This window comes from Heterocephalus glaber, unplaced genomic scaffold (genome assembly GCF_053883595.1).
Source record: "Heterocephalus glaber isolate CG9 unplaced genomic scaffold, H.glaber_assembly_v1.0 deba00001757, whole genome shotgun sequence".
NCBI lineage: Eukaryota > Metazoa > Chordata > Mammalia > Rodentia > Bathyergidae > Heterocephalus > Heterocephalus glaber.
In genome coordinates, this window is record NW_028258454.1 from 801464 (window position 1) to 824744 (window position 23281).

A 23281-nucleotide genomic window follows, 5' to 3' on the forward strand; every position below is an offset into this window, starting at 1 on the left:
CATTGACTCTTTCTCTTGGGCTTTCTCAGGGAATTCAACCTGGATGGGTGGGAGGGGGAGTTGAATGACCACTCCAGGCAGCCCTCCACTGATGAGGGTTGGTTAAATGCCACCCTTTAGCATGTTCCCTGTGGTTTCTAGAGGGGCGCCTAGCAGGAGTGAGCCCCAATTGCCCACAATGGTAAAGATCCACCCATAAAACAAATGCTTCTTAGCTCCCCACTTCTGTCTCTCCCCACTTTCCCACATGTTCCCCTGGAATCCCCTCCTGTGGAAACAGCAGCACCAAGTCATTACCAGAACTACTTTCAGAGGAACTTAGACTGAGACAAATTCCAAAATTCATGTGGTTGCTGCTACTGCTGTTATATTTTCAAATACTTTACATACCCTCCAGCCCTGAAAGTAATGATGACCAGGGGTGGCTGATCAGCCAGACCCTGAAAATAACGCTTTCAGAGCTTGAAAAAGGGAAGATCATTCTTCACACATATCCTGCTACTCCTGCAAATTCACAAAGCACCCATCCTGCCAATGGCTCATGACAACGTGGTAAGGGTTTCCAGGGTCTCTACTAATGCAGGTAAAGATCCAGTTGGGCTTTTTAAAGCCAGTAAACAAGTTTTAGAATATATCCCCAAAGTAGGATATTATTTCTCAATTCAAGAAAATAACTGAATTCACAGGATTAAGAGAAAACCATATACATGCTGAAAGCATTTACATTATAGAGAGTATACATACTTTTGGGAGATTTTGAGAGATTTCAATATAATACCTAAAACTGACATGCTATTTTTTTTAGTAAAAAGAGATATCTAATTACTGGTAGTTGACTTTATAGTCAATTGTATGATTTCTATGGGCTGAGGGTTTTTCAATTTTTAAAAGTATGTGTATAACATTCTCACATGAAAATCAGAGGTAGCACAACCCACTGACATGAGATGGGCATTTTTCTTGCAGTTTGCATCTGTGGTTACAAGACTAGTGAGTTACATGCAAAAAGCTCACACAGCAGTTTTGTTTTACAAGACTAACCATTTATTTAACAAAATAGGCATTTCTAATGTCTAGTACTTTCTACATTTAAAATTTCTGGGAAATAAGACTTACATTCTACAGTATACATCATTACAAAAGAGCTAATATAATAAATTTAGATCAACTAGAACACTTTCTCTACTGATTGAGATTCACTGTACTTCAGTGAAGTGACAAGTTCTGAAAAGCCCACGCCTCCTTGTTGAAGGAGACACATCTCTAGGAAAATCTCCCTTCGCTCTGACCTGTCTGTCAGAGGAGTCTTTCAGGACAAAACAGGAGGAAGCCTACTTCTCTATTGTTTCCCAGGGCAAGTGTAAGTCCTTTCAATCTAGGAAAGAACTCTGACATATGGACATTGCTCTTTCCCTCCTCCTTACATACACTCTGCTTGACAAAGCCAAGGTGTTCTGTGGCATTTGCTCGCGTGCTGACTGCTGTGTGTGTAGCTGTTTTGAGTGTGAGTGTGTGGGAGACCTTCTGAGTAATGTACAGCACTCAAGAGAAAGAACCACAGACCCTGCAGGTCTTGCTCTTACAAACTCTGGAAGCCAAGGATCACTTGTGCCTTACAGAATCTGGGGGCTCTATCCCCAGGTGCAAAGTACATTTTCCAGGTTTCTCCAGGGCAAAAGCCGGGTGAACACCCTCATTGAACCTGTGTCTCACGATGAAGAGCAGCTGCCCACTCTCTGCATTTATGAACAGGAGCCTCTGGTTGGCATAGTCCAGCAGAATGCCCACTCGGGCAGGACGCTCGGTCACATGGACATCACTCACGATGCCACTGTAGAAGAACATGTATCTGGAATGAGACAAATGGGAAATTTTAGAATTTTGGAAATCTTGAAGAATTTGAGAAGGAAAATCACTTGGAAATAACCAATTTTTCAGTCATTAGCTTCAATTAAAAATAACAAGTTGCAATAATGTGTCCCAAATACTTTCCCAGATTCCTCCTGTATGCCAAATGCATAGCTCATCCCAATAGACAAACATTTTGAATAATTTTCTCCTTCTACATTAGGAGGTTGTCCCAGAATAACCAACATATGCCTCCCTTGTGATTTTTCTCAACATTCTAATTCTTTCCCAGCTGCCCACATGTTTTAACTACCGCATTCATGGTGTGTCATTCTTTTGAATAAAACTTCCTGGAGGCTGCTATGTATTTTAAAAAGTACTGCAGGCTTGCCTTCCATACAATGCATTAATTTTATAGTTTTAAAGATTTATAGGTAACTTACATAAGGGGCTTTATGAAGTTTAAGAAAGATTTCATTCTTTTGCCAGCCGCATGCTTTGAATACATTCCCGCTGCCCCAAACCAACTTTCCCTTTTATCTTCTCCATGTTTTCTACAGCTTTGCAGCCAGAGAGCTTTGCCTTTTATTTCTCTAATTCAAATAAATCCAATACATGCTCCTGCATAATATTTGTGTACCTGGCACTTCTCTGGAGAACACAAAGGGCCACAGAGGAACCCCACCACACAGAGCAGACAGGAAAAAGTGTCACCAAGTGAAAATGGGACGAGGGCTGAAAACCGCTGTCAGGGCACACACTGCTCCAATGTCTACTCAACACATTTAGGGCACTGTTTTGGTTGTGAAAGGAAGTTCAAGGCCAGGCTGAGAGGGAGAAATTGCTGGCCACTTCTGAAAAGCTGAATCAGCCCCAGCAAAGGGGTAACACAAATTCAGGGTTTTCTCCTACCAGACTTAGAAACTGAGAGGGAGGCTCTGAAATCAGAAGAAGGGAAGAAATGAGAGATGGAAGAGAAGAAGAGATGAGCAAGAAATCTCTCTATAGAACGGATTTGTGTGCTGGGGGCATACTCAGGCAGTCTGAGGCCTCTGGATCCGGGTAAGTGCTCAGACAGCAGGGACCAAGGACCTTTGGACCTGTGATGTCTGTCCTAAGGCCCAGAAATTCAACCATTTTGGGGATGGCAAGTCACCAGCTTCATGCAAAGAGAAGCTCATGAAGAAGGATGAAGGTTCAGGGAGACAGGATATGAGATGTGCAGGATTACCAGGGACCTTTCAATGCCTTGCTAATGAGAAGGATGACAGGACATTTGAGGGTCTGGAAGCTGGAGCCACACAAGCATTTCATGTGGCAATTATAGGGAGCAAGAGTGAGGCCAGAGCTTTTAGACAAGCCTCTGGGGACAAAGGAGCTCATATTCCAAGGAAGAATGTGCAGAGATAGAGTAGGAGGAAAGAAGAGATCCAAGTAGCGGGGGTGGCAGGAACAAGGAAGAGATGACCCAAATGAGGCAATTCTCTTCATTATCTGTAAAGTTCCTGGTCTATGCAATCCCAGCCCTGTCAGTGCCCAGCCAGTCCCCACCATGGGGGCCAGGGAGGGAAAGAGATCCCCTGAAGCCTTGACTCCACCAGTTCCACAGGATTGGGAATCTTCCCAGCTCTTTTTCCACCTCCATTTCCTACAGACCAGTTCTTCCATGTGACATTTTAGACCTTAAATGACCCCAACAGCCCATGCTTGGTCAACAGCCCGTGGTGCTACTGGGGGGGTGTGGCACCTATAGAAGAAGAGCCTAAGAGAGAAAGTGAGGTCATGAGAGTGTGCCTTGAAGGGGGCACTAGAACCCACCCTGTTCTCTTTCTTTGCTTCTCAGCCTCCAGGAGGTGAATATGTCTCGTCTATCATGTGTTCCTGCTGTATTATACCACACTGCCCAGACCCAAAGCCATCAGGCCAAAGGAATATTGACTGAAACCTCTGCAACAGTGATCCAAAATAAGCCATAGCTACTGGTAAGCTTATTTTCTCAGGTACTTCGTTACAGTGTCAGAAAGCTGACTAACACGTTCCACTCACCTAAACACAGGACTAAAGCAAAGCTTGACCATCTGGGGCCTGACCCCTAGGGACATGGATTGTCCAGAAGCCTGACTGAACCACTATGTGACCCCAGAGCTCCCTGCTATGCAAAGGTCCTCAGCCCCTGGAGCCCACTGCTGGCTCAGACCTAGACCAGAGTCTCACCCACACTGGCGACTACTCCCTCTGAGCTGGGTACCATGTGGTTTCCTGGGAGCTCCCAGCAGCAATGATCCCTAATTCCCCCCAATAAAATAAATGCTTCTTAGCCCCCCCCTTCCTGTCTCTCTTTTCCCACTTCTCCACATGTTCCCCCTAAAATCCCCTCCTGTGGAAACAGTAGCCCATGTGCAGTAGCTTCCCAACTCCTGGTATAGAACCAGTGCCCAGGGAAGTGCTAGAGATCCACTTCTTCCTCCCTCTGTGGATTCCTTTTTTGAGATGAAGCCCTTTTAGCATCACCTTGAGGCATCTCTCTATCTTAGGGTGAGTTTAGAAGGAAAATCTGGCCATATAGCTCAGCTGCCCCTCCTCTTCCCTGCACCTTGGTCATGAGGAGACACACATCCTTCTCTGCCTCTCCAGGGACCAACTCTGCTCTGCAGGCTTCTGGGTTGGCCTTTCTGCCCAATAGCAGCATTCAGTATAACCAACTCTCTTGTCCTCAGGCATGGGCCACATTCTGTAAAACTACCTTCCTCAGTAATCAGAGTAATAGTTCAATCTCCATGTATTTGACTCTTAATATCTTTCTTAGTTTGCTCAGAACCTGGGCAGGAAGGGGCAATGCTCCTTACCAGGTGGGTGTCATTTGGATAATGTGAGGAAAGGCAGGGCTCCAGCTTACCTCTGTGGCTCCGAGCAGTGCATGTACCATGAGGTCTCCCCCTGTCCCAGCGCCCTGGCCCCCACTGCTGAGCTGGAGCAGATGCCAAGTCGATAAGCAGGGCAATCCGTGACAGTGGTTTCCCAGTAATGCTGGCCACAGGCAGGCAGCTCCTCACCCAGAACTGATGGGATTCTGTAAGCAAAATTGATTGGATTAAAGTTAGCACAGGACTCTCCAGCCATTCCCTCCTGAGCAGCCACATTCACAACCTCACACTCCCTTTATGCAGAATTCCATGGATGGAAACTGCTAGAATTGGACTCAAGTCATTTTCTGTTCATTGTGGTCCTAACCCCAAGCAGTCACGCATTTGACATTTGTCCACCGGCTCACACAGCCTGCACATATGGCACATTGCCTCTCCCAAAGGAGCTGGGAACCAGGAAATCACTAGAATAATGGCCAGAAGAAAAGAAATGGCACAATCTCTGCTTTTAGGAAGAAGAAGGTGGGAAACTGACTTGCAAAGTTTTCTTTCAAAACTTGTAAAAAAAGAATCTCCACAGCCTGCTTACACAATGAGCTTCCTGGGCACAGTGACCAAATAAGATGCAGCTCTCCAATGGCAAGACAGCTGGCAAGGCTACACTGGGAGAGCAGAGGTGGCCCTGTCCAGGTCAGATGGGGCTCTGTCAAGCTGTGGCCCACTCTTCACGACACAACTCTGGCCTCTCCGAATTGCAGTGGATGCCCTGGGAGCTCAGTTAATGTCCCTTTCTGTCTCACTTTAGCTATTTTTACCAGAAGCACAGTGCAACGAACCCAAGCACTTCCAAATGCTGTTGGGTGACCTTGTTTGCATGAATTGCTCAATTTTGCTTAGAAATGGCTGAGACAGCAAGGAGGCATTTTTAATTTCAGCAGTGTTAATATTCAGTCAGCACCTTCTCCCTCTCCCCTTTAACAGACGAGGAAATGATTAATGCAAGGGAATGGAATGTATTTCACTTTCTCATCTTTACCCAACAACCTCATTTCAGAGAGGTGGTTGTAGATGAGCTCTACTCCCTGGAGCAAGGTCTGGCTGCCTGATATTTATGAGCTAATTTTCAGGCTAATAAGAAGTAAACAAAATTCTATAAAATACACTACAATTTTCATCAGTTATCATCTATGAACTATTGCCAACCTCCAGCCAATTTCTTTTTGAGAAACCTAAAAAAGACAGAAAAGCCCAATCTATTTCTTAAATCATTTTTTTCTGAAACCATTCATGTGCATATTTTTAGCATTCACAATGTGCCAGGGCCCATGGTAGATTCTGAAGACTCAAAGATACATAAGACAGGCCTGCTGTTTGACAATTATTCCCAATTGAGTAGCTGACAAATGACTCTGCAATTATTAGTTCTTTTACACAGATTAAGATCAGAGGGTGCCAGAGCCCAGTGAGGGTTTGGCCATTTCCAGGAGCAGGAAGCCCTCAGCTGAGCCACAGACAGACAACAAGCAGCCTGGCAGGCACCATGCAAGTCCTGTCCCCACCAGCTCACCCAGTGCTTCACTGTGAGCCCGAGCACCTGCAGGAGCATGTTGAGAATTTTCCATATTTTTCCTTCACTTGGCCATTTTGACCCTCAAAATAACCATGAAAGGGTACAGGAAAATTTCAGCTCAGTCTTCCACCCTATCCTCAGCTTTTGATTCTTTTCTTTGATGCTTCCTTTTGTGGGAACTACTGTGGGGAAACGTCTATGGTCAGAATAGGAACTTAAATTCCTGCTATTCCTTTTCAAGTGGTTGGTACAAAATCTGATTTGTTATTGAAAATATAGAATTATTACTGGACTGTGTTCTTCATTGAACCAGAGATCATACCTTAGAATGGCCACTATTCTAAACAAAACCATCTGTGCTTAGGTTCCCAGTAAAAATACTGACACTCACTCCAAGTTATGAACTGTCCCTGCCACTCCCTACCCCTGGAGGGGTTATGAGTGCTCCTGGGATGTGCACACGTTTGTATTCAGGCCACATCCAGGCACACCCTTTACACCAGGAATACACATAGGTCCCCGAGACGCCGAAGCTTTGCCCATCACTCACTCTGTCAGCCTCCTCCTCTCAGTGAAGTTGATCACCGTCCCATCAGAGGAGATCTGCAGAGCAGGATGAGCTGTTTCTCTCAACAACAGAAATCTGGTTCCTATGACAGTTGAGAAAATAAGAAAACATTGGCACAATGTCCAGTGCTAGGCCAAGCCCCACATTTCAGGACTCTGTCTCCCTTTCCCCTGACATCAGAACCCCCTCTACAGAGTTTTCAGATCCACTGCTGAAAATTTCATTCATGATAAGGGATTAGTGCAGGCCCCTGATTGGTCACCTCTACCTGTGCTACAGGTTTGTCCTCACGGGAGTGTCCCTCCTGTCCAGGTCTCCTGAGCCAGCATCCATACCTTCTAGGTGCCCTACTGGGACTACAAGAGAAACTCTCATCCCTGACACCAGGCTGCCCTGCCTGCATCCCAAACAAGGCCCAGGCACAGGGGCAAATGACTTAACGATCCCCTCTCAGTCTTGTGCCATCTCTGTATTGCAGATAAGGTAAAATAATCACCTTTTCTTTTCTCACTTCCTTTGACAATAATTAAGAACTGACAAACATTTCTTTTGTTGGCATCATATGAGTACTTCCCCCCAAATGTCATTGAACAGTTTTATCAATTCTTTGAGTTATTCATCCATTCAAAACATATTAATTCTCACAAACTAGAATAACCAGAACAAGACTAGAGACTTGTTCACGGGCCTCATAGTAGGACAGACTAGGAACATCCTCATTCCTCCACATGCAACATTCTATACTCACAGATTGCAGCACACCATGAGGGAAACAAAGATCATATGGGAAGATTTCTAAAGCTGGGAATGTTCAGGCCCATCTCCAGGTCAGTTCAATCCATTTCTCTCAACTAGGGCCAGGGCATCACTATATTTTAAGTACCCTGAATGATTGCTAAACTCGAGCAGCCAAGCTCAAGAACCTCTGAACCAAAAAAATCAAGGAAACATCTTGACCCTTGACCAGTCTTGGGACCTCAGGACAAAAACCTCAGCTGGCAGTAGGTTGGATACTGTCTGAAGTTGCCTCTAAACATCTGGGGGTCCCAGGAGGGAATGAATGAAATGCTCATATGAAGGAGAAAGCACCTCTGGTGGAGATGAGGGCAGCGTCGCTCTGTTCACTTGTCCCAAATGCATTGATGGCTCTCACATAGAAAAAGTAATTATCGTTGGGTTGGAGGTTAACTTTTAGCTGGAGTCCTTTAATTCCAGAGAAAGATCTGAATACAAAGGGAAAATAATTTTAACTATAATGTAATGTGCTAAATGACTCATATTTCAATTCTGCATTGAATATACATCTTTTATTAATGTCAAATAACTTATTTTCTTCCCTTTGTGATCACTGGAATTAGCAAGCTAGATTCAGCAAAACAGCCACTGTCAACTAAGGTTACTTTATCAAATCATTTCTATTCTTGTCAACTCTTGTCCAGTATGTTCCTTCCAGAATGCTCTTTGGAAAAGAACCAGACACCTTTTTAAAAAATTTTTTCAGAACAAAAAAGCTACTGATTTTGTGGCTAGTGACTCCAAGAATATTTTATTTCCTTTATTAATTTTTTCTCTATTAATTTTTTTGGCTGAGAATATAGGAACAGGGGGTCATGAGCAGGAAAAAATATTAAATAAGATCTCATTGAGCTTTATTAAAAATCAATAGGAAAACTTACTAAAATTAGAGCAATAAAAAGACAAAGGAGGGAGAGAGAAGCTAGTTTGAGAGAGGAGCCAGGTAACATAATTACGGTAAGAATTTATCAAGAAGAGTTAACAGAACACTGAGAAAGCCAGAAACATAAAAGACCAGGAAAACCAGGCCCCCTCACCCACCTGAAAGAATGCAAAGGAGATAAAAGGAGCAGCCACCTAAGGACTCTTATTTAATATATAAAGCATATATGTTCCCTTTACTTAATCATTAACTCTAAGTTACCTTTCTATGAGCCCACACACATACACTTATCCATCACAAATGGACAGGAAGAAAGCAAACGGCCAGATAGAATCTAGGTAGAGGTGCTCAAATTAGGATCAAAGACAGCCAGAGAGCCCATTAGATGGCGACAACTTCCAGGTGTCCACATGAAGGGTGGGAGAAATCACTAGTCCTAAATGAAAAGGAGCTGAGGACAAAAATCCACAAGTATTTCACTTTCATATACTCCCTCCTTGTCCAGAATAGCTGTCTGTCATCTTCCTCTTCCCCCTTTTCCCCATCTTCAAATAAACTGTCTTTTCTATTATTAAAATTAAATTTAAATTTAAAACTGTCTCTTTTATTTTAAACTCTGCTCCTTTAGTCCTTTACTGATGCTAGGTTTAGGATCGCAGGGAGCTGCGTTTTCCAACACAGCAGTGGCTTACTATCCACCCCTGGATGTGACGAGAAGACTTTTGGATTAAGATGATGTTAAACCAATTTATGATATAAAGACTGTTAAAGAGGACAGTATTTTTTAAAACAATCCTGGCAAGGAAAGAGAATTCTAATACCCATTCTCTAAAAAATCCTCAACGTTGCTATTTTTAGATGATTCATTTACATTAAAAGAAAGTGCTGGGGCTGGGGATTTAGTTCAGTGGCACCACACCTGCCTCACAAGCACAAGGTCCTGAGTTCGATCCCCGGTACCAGAAAAAAAAAAAAGTGCTGGTAGTGCTACCTATTGGCAGTGGGAGCATACTGTCACTGTCCAACCACTTAAGTACAAGTGGCCCTTGCTGGGGTTGCACATGGAACTCTCTGGATTTGCAATGATCGGGAAGAGTTTTGTGCGTTTTTCCCCATTCTCTTTAATCTGTCGGATAGCATGGCCTGGAGTCTTGATAGCAGCACACAAGACCTCTTTCTGCAAGCCTCCATCCTATGAGAGTTACAAGTTAGGTTTCTTGCTAATCAAGGAATATTAGTCCAGCTCCTGGAGACCCTGTTCTGGGAGATTTGTGTTGCATGGCGATCAGTGAAAATATCAAAAATCACAGCACAACTCCCTGCATGCTCATTCTCAGACAGCGGGGGGCGGGGGGGGTGTCTTTTTCTTTTCTTCTCTTCCTTTCTCTCTCTCTTATTTTTTTTTTTTGTTATTGTTGTTAATGAATGCACCACAAAAGCATTAAAATCAGTAAGGGAACTTAACACTTTTGTTGACTTATTTAACTTCTCAAAATCAACCTTACAGAATAGCATAGGGAATTAGAAAAATAAAAACAGTATCACTGGCTCAAAAAAAAAGTATCCCGAATAACAATTTCACCCTACCCCACAGTACTCATAGTATGGTCTGAAGAGGAGGGGAGGGCAGAGGAGCGGCCTGGAGCTGTCTGCATGTCTGCTCTTTAATGCCTGTGCTTGGAAAGGTTGGCATAAACCCTTCAAATAACATTGGCTATTATTTTTGAACTCTCCTGGCACCTGACCAGCCCTTTGGAGAGTATTATCTTTAGATGCACTGAGAACAGAGGGGTGAAATTGAGCCATGTGCCCACTGACACTAATTATGCTGCAGTTAACTAATGAAAAACAATGTCTTATGATTGAGAATGTAATTTCAGACTAATATCTAGAATATTATTTTAAAGCAGATGTAGTGCTTTTGTTATTTAAATTGATGAGTAAAGAAATGTTTCAAATCAACATTAATTATAATTAGTAATAAATTACTGCCTCAATAAGCATACTCAGCCTGAACTCAATTTCAAACTTCATTCACTCATTAAATAAATATTTATTGATCACTTAACCATGTTTCCAAGCCTTGTCTCTGCCTATTTCCCTGAAGCTCAAGGCGGGAGTGGAAAGGAAGGATGGGAAAATTTTAGCTCTAGAGACTCAATAGAACATACTGACATTATTTTGTACCAATACAATTGTTAAATTCAAGGATGCTGTTTTTGGGGTTAAGATTTACTCTAAAGACTTATAAAGTCTGTCAGGGAGGAAATTCCTCATATATCATGGACTATATGCTGTATTTCTTTACTCAGGCAAAGAATAAAGGTTTACATGGCACCACAGTCAAAATATATGATCAGATCCTGCCTTCAATGCATGAAACAGGTTATCCAATTTCAACAAATACACACAATACCTTCACTGAATCTGTAAAATAAAAGTACCAGGCATGAAAACAAAAGAAACACAAAATGTGGTGGTGTTTTTCTGCTCATAACAGTTCCTATCTTATGCTCCAACACAAAGAACAAAGAGAAATAGGTCAGTCCCAACTGGTTCCTTGCCATGTCTGCTTATCCTGCCTGACTTCACTTACATGTCACCCAAATTTGCAAGTGAGCTGTCCCAGTCTTTATTTTTTTTTTAATTCTTTTATTGGTACATTTTAGGTATACAATCCATTTACATTTATCATTGGGTGCTTGTACTTGTACATGACGTACCTTGGTTCTTATTTTTTTCCCCATTACCTGTGCGCCCTTCACCCCCTCCACCCTTCCCTATTTACACAGATTTCATTTCCTTTTTTTTTTTCTTTTCTCATAATTTTTCCATTCCCTTCTTCCGTTTCCCTTTCCCCTCCCACCACTCCTACACCTTTGGACCTTTTCCTATTTCAAATTGTCAATTATTTGTTTTAATCCTTATTTACATTTTCAATTTCTCACACCAGAGAAACTATTTGGTATTTATACATGTGTGTCCTATTTATTTCACTTAAGAGCATGGCCTCAACATGCATCCATTTAGCTATAAATGTCTCTAGTTTCTCATTCTTTATGGCTGAGTAGTACTCCATTTTATTTTTTTAAAACCACACCTTCTTTATCCAGTTTCCAGTTGGTGGACACTTGGGCTGTTTCCAAGCTTTAGCTATTGCAAACTGTGCTGCTATAAACACTGGTGCACATATATCTCTGTGGTATGATTCTTTTAATTCTTTGGGGAAGATATCCAGCAGGGGACTAGCTAAGTCAAATGGGACCTCTAGTCCTAGATCTTTGAGTTATTTCCATACTGATTTCCACAGTGGTTGCACCAGTCTGCACTCCCACCAACAAAGGAGAAGGGTTCCTTTCTCTCCACATCCCTGTCAGCATTTGTTATTGGTTGATTTCTTGTTATTGGTTGGTTCACTCTTTCTGGGGTGAGGTGGAATCTCAGTGCTGTTTTCATCCACATCTCTCAAATGACCAGTGATGTTGAACATTTTTTCATATATTTATTTGCTGCTTTTACTTCTTTGTCTGAGAAATGTCTCTTCGTTTCAGATGACCATTTTTGAATTGGCTCTTTGAATTTGGGGGGTCTGATTTTTTTCAGTTCTTTATATATTCCAGACAGTAGACCTTTGTCTGAGGTACAGCTGCTAAAAATTTTTTCCCAGATTGTAGGTTGTCTCTTGACTCTGTTGGTGGTTTCTCTTGCAGTGCAGAAGCTTTTTAATAACATGAGATCCCAGTTGTTGATTCTCTGTGCTAATTCCTGTGCTACTGAGGTTTTGTTCATAGAGTCTTATCCTATGCCAATGTCTTCAAGAGTTCTACCTAACTTATCTTCCAGCAAGTTTAGTGTTTCTCTCTTAATATCTAGATCTTTAATCCACTTTGATCTTAGTTTAGTGCATGGTGATAAGTACTGGTCTAGTTTTAATCTTTGGCAGGTTAAAAATCCAGTTTTTTAAACATCATTTATTAAATAGGCTATCTTTCCTCCAAAGAGGGTGGTTAGTTCCTTTGTCAAAGATGAGTTGGATGAGTATGTCTGGAGTTGTTTCTGCATCTTCTAATCTACTCCACTGATCCTCGAGTCTGTTTCTTTGCCAGTACCATGCTGTTTTTATCACAGTAGCTTTGTAGTATAGTTTCAAGTTGGGGATTTTGATACCCCCAGCCATGTCTCTGTTGCCCAGCATTCTTTTTGCTATTCTAGGTCTCTTCTAGTTCCAAACGAATTTTTGGATTGTTTTGTCTAGTTCTGTGAAGTATATTGTTGGAATTTCAATGGGCATTGCATTAAATCTATATAGTAGTTTTGGAAGTATGGCCATTTTCACTATATTGGTTCTTCCTAGCAGGAACAAGGGATGTCTTTCCATTTTCTTATATCCTCCTTGATCTCCTTTTTCAAAGTGCTGTAGTTTTCAGTGTAGAGGTCTTTTGTTTCCTTTGTTAGATTGATTCCTAGATATTTCATTTTTTTGGATGCTATTGTAAAAGGAATTGTTTCCTGAATTTCTCTCTCAATGAGTCTGCTATTTGTGTATAAGAAGGCTATTGTTTTTTGAGTGTTGACCTTATATCCAGCTACCCAACTGAATCTGTCAATTAGGTGTAGAAGACTTTTGACCGAGTTTTTTGGGTCTTCTATGTAAAGCATAATATCATCAACAATTAATGACAGTTTAACTTCTTCCTTTCCTATCTTTATTCCTTTTATTTCTTTCTCTTTTTTAATTGCTGTGGCTAATGTTTCCAGAACAATATTGAACAGGAGTAATGACAGTGGGCATCCTTGTCTTGTTCCTGATTATAGTGTGAAAGTTTTCAGTTTTTTACCATTTAGTATGATATTGGTTTTTGGTTTTTCATAAATAGCCTTAATCAGGTTGAGATAAAGACCTTCTATTCCAGTTTTCTGTAGCATTTTTATCACGAATGGGTGTTGGATTTTCTCAAATGTCTTTTCTGCATCTACTGAAATGATCATATGGTTTTTGTCCTTGACTCTGTTAATATAGTGTATTACGTTTATTGATTTTCGAATGTTGAACCATCCTTGCATTCCTGGGGTAAATCTGACTTGGTCAGGGTGTATGATCTTCCTGATGATTCTCTGTATTCTATTTGCCAGTATCTTGTTGAGGATTTTTGCATCTAAGTTCATTAGGGAGATTGGCCTATAGTTCTCTTTTTGGGTTGGGTCTTTCCCTGGCTTTGGAATCAAAGTAACACTTGCTTCCAGGAATGAATTTGGAAGCCTTGCTTCCCTTTCAGTTTCCTTGATGAGTTTAAAAAGTAATGGCAATAGTTCTTCTTTAAATGTCTTGTATACTTTAGCAGTGAAGCCATCAGGACCTGGGCTTTTCTTTGTTGGTGAAATTTTAATTATGTTTTGAATTTCACTCATTGTAATCGGGGTGTTTAGCATTTTTATATCTTCTTCATTTAACTTTGGCAATTCGTATGTATCTAGGAATCTGTCCATTTCTTCTGTGTTTTCCATTTTATTAGAGTATAGGTTCTCAAAGTAGGTATTGATGATCCTCTGGATTTCTGCTGGGTCTGTTGTGACTTCACCTTTTTCATTCTTAATTGCATGGATTTGAGCCTTTTCTTTCCTTTTTTTGATAAGGTAAGCTAAAGGTTTATCGATTTTATGTATTCTTTTGAAAAACCAACTCTGATTCATTAATTTTTTGTATCATTTTCTTAGTCTCCATTGCATTGATTTCTGCTCTGATTTTTATAATTTCCTTTCTTGTATGAGCTTTGGGTTTGGTATGCTCTTCTTTTTCTAGGAGCTTGAGGTTCTGCATTAGGTTATTTAACTGAGTTCTCTCTTTTCCTCATATGAGCATTCACTGCTATGAATTTCCCTCATTGAACTGCTTTCATTGTGTCCCATAGTTTCCTGTACGTTATACTGGAATTATCATTTACTTGTAGAAACTGTCTAATTTCTTCTTTAATTTCCTCTGTCATGTTACCCTTTGGTGACTCTCCTTTGTTCAGGAGAGTGTTATTCAATTTCCGTGTGTCTGTGGGGGTTTTGTTGTTTCTTATGCTATTGATCTCCAATTTTATTGCACTATGGTCTGATAATATACAGGGGGTAACGTCAATTATTTTACATTTACTTAAACATGTCCCATGAGCTAGCATGTGGTCTATTTTGGAGAATGACCCATGTACAGCTAAAAAGAATGTGTATTCTGATTTTGTGGGGTGAAACACTCTGTAAACATCTATTAAATCCATTTGTTCAATAGTTCGGTTCAGTTCTAGAATTTTGTTAATTTTTGTCTAGATGATCTGTCTATTTGTGATAGTGGGGTATTGAGGTCCCCCACTACAATTGTATTAGTGCTTATTTGGTTTTTCATGTCCATTAATATTTGTTTTGTATAGTTGGGGGCATTTGTATTTGATGCATATATATATATATTTTTTTTTTTTACTTTTTTTTTGGTACTGGGGATCGAGCTCAGGACCTTGTGCTTGTGCGGCAGGTGCCGGAACCACTGAGCTAAATCCCCAGCCCATGATGCATATATATTTATGATTGTCATCTCTTCCTCTTGGATTGTTCCCTTCACAAGGATGTAGCAACAATCTTTGTGTCTCTTAATTAGTTCTGGTTTGAAGTCTACTTTGTCTGCAAGTAAGATTGCTACCTCTGCTTTTTTCTGGGTTCCTGTTGCATGAAGAACTGTTTTCTATCCTTTTACTTTCAGTCTATGAATTTCTTTTTGAGTTAGGTGTGTTTCTTGTATATAGCATATTGCTGGATTTTGCTTCTTATTCCATCCTGCCAGTCTATTTCTTTTGATTAGTGAATTGAGGCCATTAACATTGATAGTTATAATTGATAGATATTGACTCATCCTTGTCATGATGTTTTACTGTTGTTGGCTCTTTTATTTCTTATTTTTTCCCCCTTTCCCTTTAGTGTCTTACCTTGCCTGGTGGCTTCTGTTCCTGTCTTTAAACAAAACACTTCAAAAATTTTTGGAATTCAAGATCTGAAGATCAGTACTTTCTTGTTAAAGAAACAAAAACTTGTCATAACTGCACCTGAATCTACATGACCTATGACCTTTGCCTAGTTTGCAGTAGAATTCAGATTCATAGAACACCCAAACTGAGGTAAGTGGTCAAACTGAGGTAAGCTTATTACTTAGCATTAGACCCATAAATGATAGGACTGATGTCATAATTAAAAGCTGGAGCTGGCAATACAATTCAAAAGACAGGAAAGAACATGACCTAAACAAGCTAACTTTGGTTCACACATATAAGACTCTCTCTATAAGTAGCACAGTGCAGTGGCAAAGGATGGCTTCCTGTGTGGAAACTCCAGAGATGTGAGTACAAGGAACACCCTGAAACTAACACATTCACAAATTGGCTGGTAGAGTATGAGTATGGGTGGAGTTGAAGTTGATGGTTCTGTGACCACAGAGCTTTAAAAGGTTCTCAACCTGCTCATCTCTCCTTAGTAGTACGTAGGATATTTGTTAAGCTCCAATGCTGTAAAGCAGAGAGAAATGAATTAGAGGCAATCCATCACCTCAGAAGTTCACAGGGCTGCCGTGTGAGATGGTGGTGGCCACCTCTCTTGTTTTTGTGCCCAAAAGGGTGGAAGCCACCAGTAGGCTGATGGCTGCTCAATGCAAGCAAGGCCTCTTTAGCCTGAGCCCTTTTGTTCTTTAGTTTTTGTAAGGAATGTCAGGCAAGTTTGTCACAATTAAACATAGACAATGGGGTAAGAATCACCTAAAGAGAGAACTGAGAAGGATTTTCAGGATGTAAGAAATCATGATGGATACCATGTTAATGGGGAAAATTACTAAAAGTATTCCCACTAAATCAGAGAGATTCAAGAGGTTAAAAATATTTGGAGGTAGGAGGTAAAATTATTACCATCTGCAGATGATACAACTATTTATCAGAAACCCAAGAATCTCAGCTGAAACCTCTTACTTAAGAGGATCCAGTAAGATGGCTAGATATGAAACTAATACAAGAACTCAAAAGCCTTCAAACATAACTAGACAGAAGATAAAATAAAAGAACTCATGGAGAATAGTGGCAAGCATAAAAAAGCATAAGGTTTACACAAAGAATATCTTTTGGATGGGAAAACAAAAAAGTCTTGAATAAAGGAAAAGGCACATCACCTCTTGTACAGGAAAATGCAACATCACAAAAATTTCAATCCTTCCTAAGTTAACCTACAAATTTAACATGATCTCTAAAAATAATAAGTTGTTAGGGACCAGCTGACAGAGGAAGATACACAAACTGATTCCAAAAATAATGTAAAATATAAACTAGACCCAAAAAAAGCCATGAAAGGGGCCACCTAACCTGCCAAAGAATCTAAATTGTAAAGCTATACTATAATTGTAAAGCTAATAAAAATAGTGTGGTGTAGGGGCAGAAGTAATTGGGTTAATGAAACAGATTATAAGGCTAGGGACAAAGCCAAACAGTCTCTTGAGTACAATATACTTGAATATATGAAGCACTTCAGATCACAAGAAAAAATGATGGGTTTTTTTTTAATTAGGACAGCTGGATAGCCATACTAAAAAATGGATCTTTACTTCATACTTCCTATTGAAATAAATTCCAGATGATAAAATATCCAGATGATAAAGTATATACATACACACACACACACATATGGAGAGAGAGCATTTAAAAATATTACACAAAAACTAGAAGCTATTTTAAAAGATATAAATTCAACTAAATTAACATTAAAATTATGCATGGCAAAGTATAGTCACAAAAAGATTTGCAACTCATATCATACATGAAAGTAAGCTTGCTTGAAAAAAAGAAAAACAAGAGTGCCTATAAATCAGTAAGAAAAAGTGCCATAATCTAAAATGAAAAAGAAAAAACAGTAAAGGAAATGAACAGTTCAAAGAAAAGGAAGTACATGGCCCTGAAATATATGAAAAGACATTTAACCCAATGATAGAAATGCACAATTACATGATAATAAGGTTCCATTTTATACCTATCAAAGGTCAAAAGTTATATCATGCCATGTACAGGCAACGTTATGAAGAACCACTGCTCAGAGGAGTGTAAACAGCTCTGACCTCTATGGAGACTGACTGGTAACATCTGTCAAAACACCAAGTGTCAAGGTCCTGAGTTTGATCCCCGGTACAAAAACAATTAAAAACCCAAGTGTGCATACTTTTAACCAGTCATTTTACAAATATTTTTGCACATGTGTGAAATTATATATGCACAGAGTTGTTTAGTGCAGCACTGTGATAGCAAGAAAATGAAACAACTTAAGTACCTCTCAACTGATCAAGTAAGTTAAATTATATTCTTAAAACATGATACAATGGGATCATTTTTTTAAAATTGAAGCAGTTCTATATGGATTCATATGGTATACTCACAAAGGCATATTTTAAGCAAGAAAAGGTGGTAAAATATACATAATATGCTGCCATTTGTTGAAAAACTGTAGATGTTTGTATATGTTGAGATTATCTGAAAGGATATATAATAAATACAAATTATCTGTATATAAAAGACTAACTTTTAAGAGCTACGTTACCAGGTGAGAAAGAAGCCCAGGAGTTGGTTGAACATGTTTACAAAATCTTGAAGTACATATTCATTTGAATATTGTAAAGTAGCTTTTCTAGGAATTCAATAATCAAATAACTTGAGCAGGATGATGGAAGGAAGGAAGCATGTGTTTAAGGTAACTCAAAGGGCTGGCAATTATGAGTGTGGCTGTTCCCTGGCCTTCTGTGCCCAATGCCTGGATCTAAACACATGTCTCCCAAGGGGAGGGGGTGGCCTGTGAACCAACAACATGGAGGAATCCAGTACCACGACTCCAGGAACAGCCTGCAGATAGCACCGGCATCACAGTGCACAGCAGATGGCTAAGTATTAACTGTTTTTTAAAAACACAGTTGGCTCTTACTGGCATCACATCAGCAGCCAGCCAGCCATCTCCATTCACTGTAAACTGTGAACAGAGCACACCCTGGGCCACACGCAACCAGCCAGGGAACCAGTGTTTCCCAATTTGGTGGGCCTCTGAGGCCTTCTGAACTAGAGTTTCTCAAGAGCAGTCTGTGCATCTGAATCTTTAACGAACAGCCTAGTTGATTTTTATGGTTAGGTTTGGGAAACACAATCATAACATAGTATGAAGAGAGAAGGGGTGAGAAGGAGAAACAAGAACAAAGAAACCTACAGAAGCAACATTAAATACAAGAACAACTAACCAATAGCCATGGCTGTCTGAAGCCATATATAAAACCTTAATTATAAATATGGAAATTTTAAGAGGAGAAATTTTTGTTAAATTGGGATTTACAAGAAAATTCTTTACATATCTATATTCCTTTTTATAAAACTTGGTAAATAAAAATTTTTAACAGAACTATTTTTCTTTTGATAAATTTATATATTATGAGACTCAGTGTTAAATAAATATCACCATTCATTCCCATCACTGTAGAAAAGCAACTTGGGGGTTGCATGCTGACAACCATCGGAGTTTGGCTTTCCTGGAATCTCTCCTAAAAACAACAGGAGCCAAAGTCCAGTAGAAGCAGCCTGACCTTTGTTTTCTCTATAGTTACCCCCTGAAGCCTGAATGACACTGAGTATATTTCAGGCACAGAACCTGGAGTAGGTACCGTTCATTCCTCTAGAGTTACTAAGCTTTCCTTTCCTTCCTGGCCAGGTACATGGACAATCACTTGCTGTCCCCACAGACCACCTGCACAAAATGGTGACTTGACATGTGCTTTCAGAAGCCATGTAAAATATGGTTACATAGGGAATGTTTTTGCATCTTTTGTAAAACTGCTCTTAAAGACAATCACTATTATCTTGTTCAATAGCCTTTATTTAAAGATCTACATGAAAAATTCATCTTAGAGCTAAATGTCAAGAAATAGAATTGTTTCTCTTAGTGAAATGTTGTGCTTTCCTTTAAAAAAGATGAGTTATGTAATCTCTTTCTTCTCCCCCTTGTTCTCTCTGCCTCTTTCCGATTCTCACTTTCACTGCCAGGAAGTTCAGATTTGAATTTTATGTACCATTGAGGTTCTCAACCTGTGCGTCCCCATGGATTCCTCACCTCTGTATCACCCAGCTTTTGTTCTTACAGGGCTGTTGCAGTGATTCTATCACATCTCGGTCTTTTATTATGAACAGTTTAAATGCTTCTGGCAACTGACAGAGCCCAAGTTAGAAGAGATACGTGAGTTTCCATTGACAGGTTTTACTGTACAATCAGAAGGTGTATGAGATTTTTAAGTGATCAAAGTCAAATTAAATTCATTTGGGAAGAAAGATCTTATTTAGAAAAACTAAATGCCAAGAATGCTGGGTTGAGAGGGGTAGGGGGTTCAGCTTCACAATCAAAGGCTCCCACAGAGGGTGATAACAACTTGGACCAGGAAAACAATATCAAGTAAAAAGAGTGCTTAACTCATAAGGACTCCATGAATTTTGGAGCAATCATGCTAGTGACTGGCCTATCTCCCTGTGCAGGAAGCACAGAGCCAGAATGACTTGCCTCCTTTGCCCATAGGCAGGCAGAGGTCAAATCACTTGTGTTGACTGCTGATCAGTCATCACCTATCCATCTGAAAGCTTAGTAAGAAAGTGTTTTACAAAGACAAAAATGCTGATGCTCCCCACACCTACTCAGGGTTCTCCCCCCAACAGTACCTATCCTTACTATAGAGAAGGAACAGCAGTGTCCCCAGCTGGAACACCTACCCATTCTGTTCCAGCTCAACCAGGTCAGCCCCATGAGACAGAAGCAGGAAGTGAGCTCACAAGCCCAGCACTCAGAGGAGCCTGACCTTCTCTGACGATGCTCTCCTGGGTGTCAGCACAAGGAGGGCATCCTGGCCCCACAGCAGGGCCAGTGGGCCAGGGAGCAGGAAGCTCAGCCTTGATAACTTTGTGGAGTATTGAGTCTCACAGATTTGTCATTCAATGCACAGCTTCTCTCTGCACAGCCCACACAGCTAATCCCTGTACTATATTTCTCTCAGTTTTCCCTCCTCCACCCACACTTCTGCTGACTTCTCTCTGCACAGGAGAGACAGAGCAGCTGAGGAAACAGCAGAGCAATGGAAATTTTCTGAAAGTGTTTTGAGCCCACCTAACCTGAGGAGAGCATTCAAAGAAAAACAGGAAGAGGGTGAGAAGGAGCTCTCTCAGCCCCTGGCACACAAGCCAGGGATTGTCACTTCCACCCACCTCCAGTCCCAGCAGGAGCTGGGACCAAGCCTTGGTGCCCACAAGTAAAAATATGCAAATTTTTGTGAGGATTATGGAATGGAGGCAATTGCTCAGCTATTCCAGACACTGCATCACAGAACTTGGGAGCACAGTAGGTTGATTCCATTCAAACACCTACCATGAAGAGTTAAACCAACACCTTTGGTCTTAAACTAGAATATCCGGTGGTCATCATACTGGGAGAATGAATGCAGGTCTGAAAATGGATGTGATTCCTTGTAGCAAACAAAATTCAAGTCCCCAGTCTACAGGACAATCAACACCCTCCCTCCTCGAGTGTATGCACAATATTTAATATTACTCATTTTTTCCTCCCTTTTTTCATTTCCTTTCAACTTCTCTTCCTACACCAAACCAAAGCTTTTAAGGCTACTTGGTTTTTTCAGATATTGGGGATGGAAAGGAGATTGGAGCTCATTTAATATCTCCTCTCTCTCTCTCTCTCTCTCTCTCTCTCTCTCTCTCTCTCTCTCTCGATTCTAGCCAGTTAGATTCCTTGAAGTGGACAAGGACAAAAGGTGACTGGCTAATCTCATCCATTCACTCATTCATTTAACAGACCTTTACTGAGTACACAGGTAAGCTCTCCATCATTACTCACTTTATGGTCAAAGCACAATAGAACTGAGCCACACCTAAAAGAAGTAATCTTTGATCTGCTTTACTCCCCTTCAGTGCCTTCAGGATCAATTATTGGTTCTAGTTTAGAATAGGGTTTTCCACAGAACCCAGAACTCTTATAAAGGTTGTATAACCAATGAATAAATGGGAGTATAAATGTTCTTCTCTCTAACTGGTCCATAGGAAGGTTTCCAGCCCACAGATTCATCCTACCTCAATGTTAAGTATCCAAGCACTAAAATTAACACATGCACCATTCTTCACTCTGTTGGCACAATTTTTTAAAAATTATCCTCAAAACTGATCTAACTTTTCTTATGGTGAGTACTGCATGTTTGATACTTATCCATTCAAGTAACATATATTCACTGAGTAGCCATTGTATGCTAGGGACTATCTCAGACACGGAGACAGCAATTCTACATAATGATCCCTACAGAAGCCAACAAATGAGTAGACTCAGACGATTCTTGCTTGCTGCTCTTACCAAGAGAAACTAACTTTAATCACTGGCTGCTGGGCAAAAAACCAAAGTAATAAATGTGGTTCTAATACAATGGAAGAAAAGTAGGAATTGTTTCCACTTGTTGACTAGAAGTAATCAAATTTTGTGGGGTTTTTTAATCAATTCTACTGTCTGATAGTTCTCCATATCTGACATCTTACAGAGTAAGCTATACAGAATGTAGCTAGTTAATATTTTAGAGAGTTTTAAAGCACCAGACCCTGAAAGGATGTTTTAAGTTAGTTAAGAGAACCAAATGGTAAGAAGACCTAAGCCACATGGCTACTTCCAAAGAGCAGAATTTTCTCCCTCTTGAACTTGTGGATTAGAGAACCAAAAGATACAAATGGGGCTTTGCAGTTCTTTATGTCTGAGGTTAAGGATGAATTGTGTTATAGTCTATTGAGGTCATCCTGAGCTATGGGACATTGAAGTTTGCATTGATGACGGATGGCTCTCATGGGGTGGATCACCAATAGACTTGGCAGATAAACAGGGTAGTAATTTGTGTCCAAGAAAATTTTGCTTGCTCCAATAATATATCTATTGTCAGACTTAGCAGGGATCCAGAGGCCACAAACTCATCCATGGGCTGTGAACTGGACATACCATTGTACCTCCTGGCCCTGCAGGGTATTTGATAAGCTAGTTGGGAAACAGCTCCATCTCCAACACAGCTCCAAACTACCAACAGGGCTCTACATGTGGACTTTTCCCTTCACTGTTACCCTTGCTGGACTATTTCTACTTGATGACAAAGAACTTCTGTATTGTTTTAACTCCACTACAATCTTCTACTTATCCATTCCCCTATATGCTTTCTTGCAACAAGAAAAATTAAAATGAACTCATGAGGAAAGTCCCAAATAGAATAAACTAGTGATAAGTTTTCGGTTTCTGTAAGACTACTTTGGTTTTGATGAGCTTGATAGATGGCCATTTTTTTTCCCCTACAAATTGGTCTCTGGCTTTGATATAGGGATTTGTTTGGAATCCATTATTGATATCAAGTGAACTCTATCCTAAAAAATTATTTTGAAGGCCCACAATGATCAGGCAAAGAGAAAATATTAATTTAAAGAGATTTGAGTGGTGGTGCATTCGCTTTTCATGTCTGTGTTTTTCAAGTGACACAATAACTCCCAGTCGTCAGGCTGTGGAAGGTTTACTCAGCGTAAAGACAAGGGTTTTTTAAGTAGTGGAAAGAATAAGACTTTGGATTGAATTCTGACCCTAAACTCTCACTCCACCATCCTTAGGCCAAATCACTTAAACAGTCTGAGGTTGATTTAACGGAGATCACTACC

At 40.4% G+C, this 23281-nt stretch overlaps 1 protein-coding gene across 1 annotated transcript in view; it reads right to left on the reverse strand.

The window, feature by feature from the left end:
* Window positions 1–1021: 1021 nt before the first annotated feature.
* The window catches only part of Cmya5 (cardiomyopathy associated 5), a 96622-nt gene continuing 74362 nt past the window's right edge, over window positions 1022–23281 (reverse strand). Inside the window, exons 10-13 of the mRNA XM_004870225.4 lie at window positions 7940–8073; window positions 6833–6932; window positions 4745–4918; window positions 1022–1849 (exon numbers count right to left, since the gene is read on the reverse strand). Coding sequence (XP_004870282.3) covers window positions 1603–1849; window positions 4745–4918; window positions 6833–6932; window positions 7940–8073 — 655 coding nt within the window. The 3' untranslated portion in view covers window positions 1022–1602. The remainder of the gene's footprint in view (window positions 1850–4744; window positions 4919–6832; window positions 6933–7939; window positions 8074–23281) is intronic.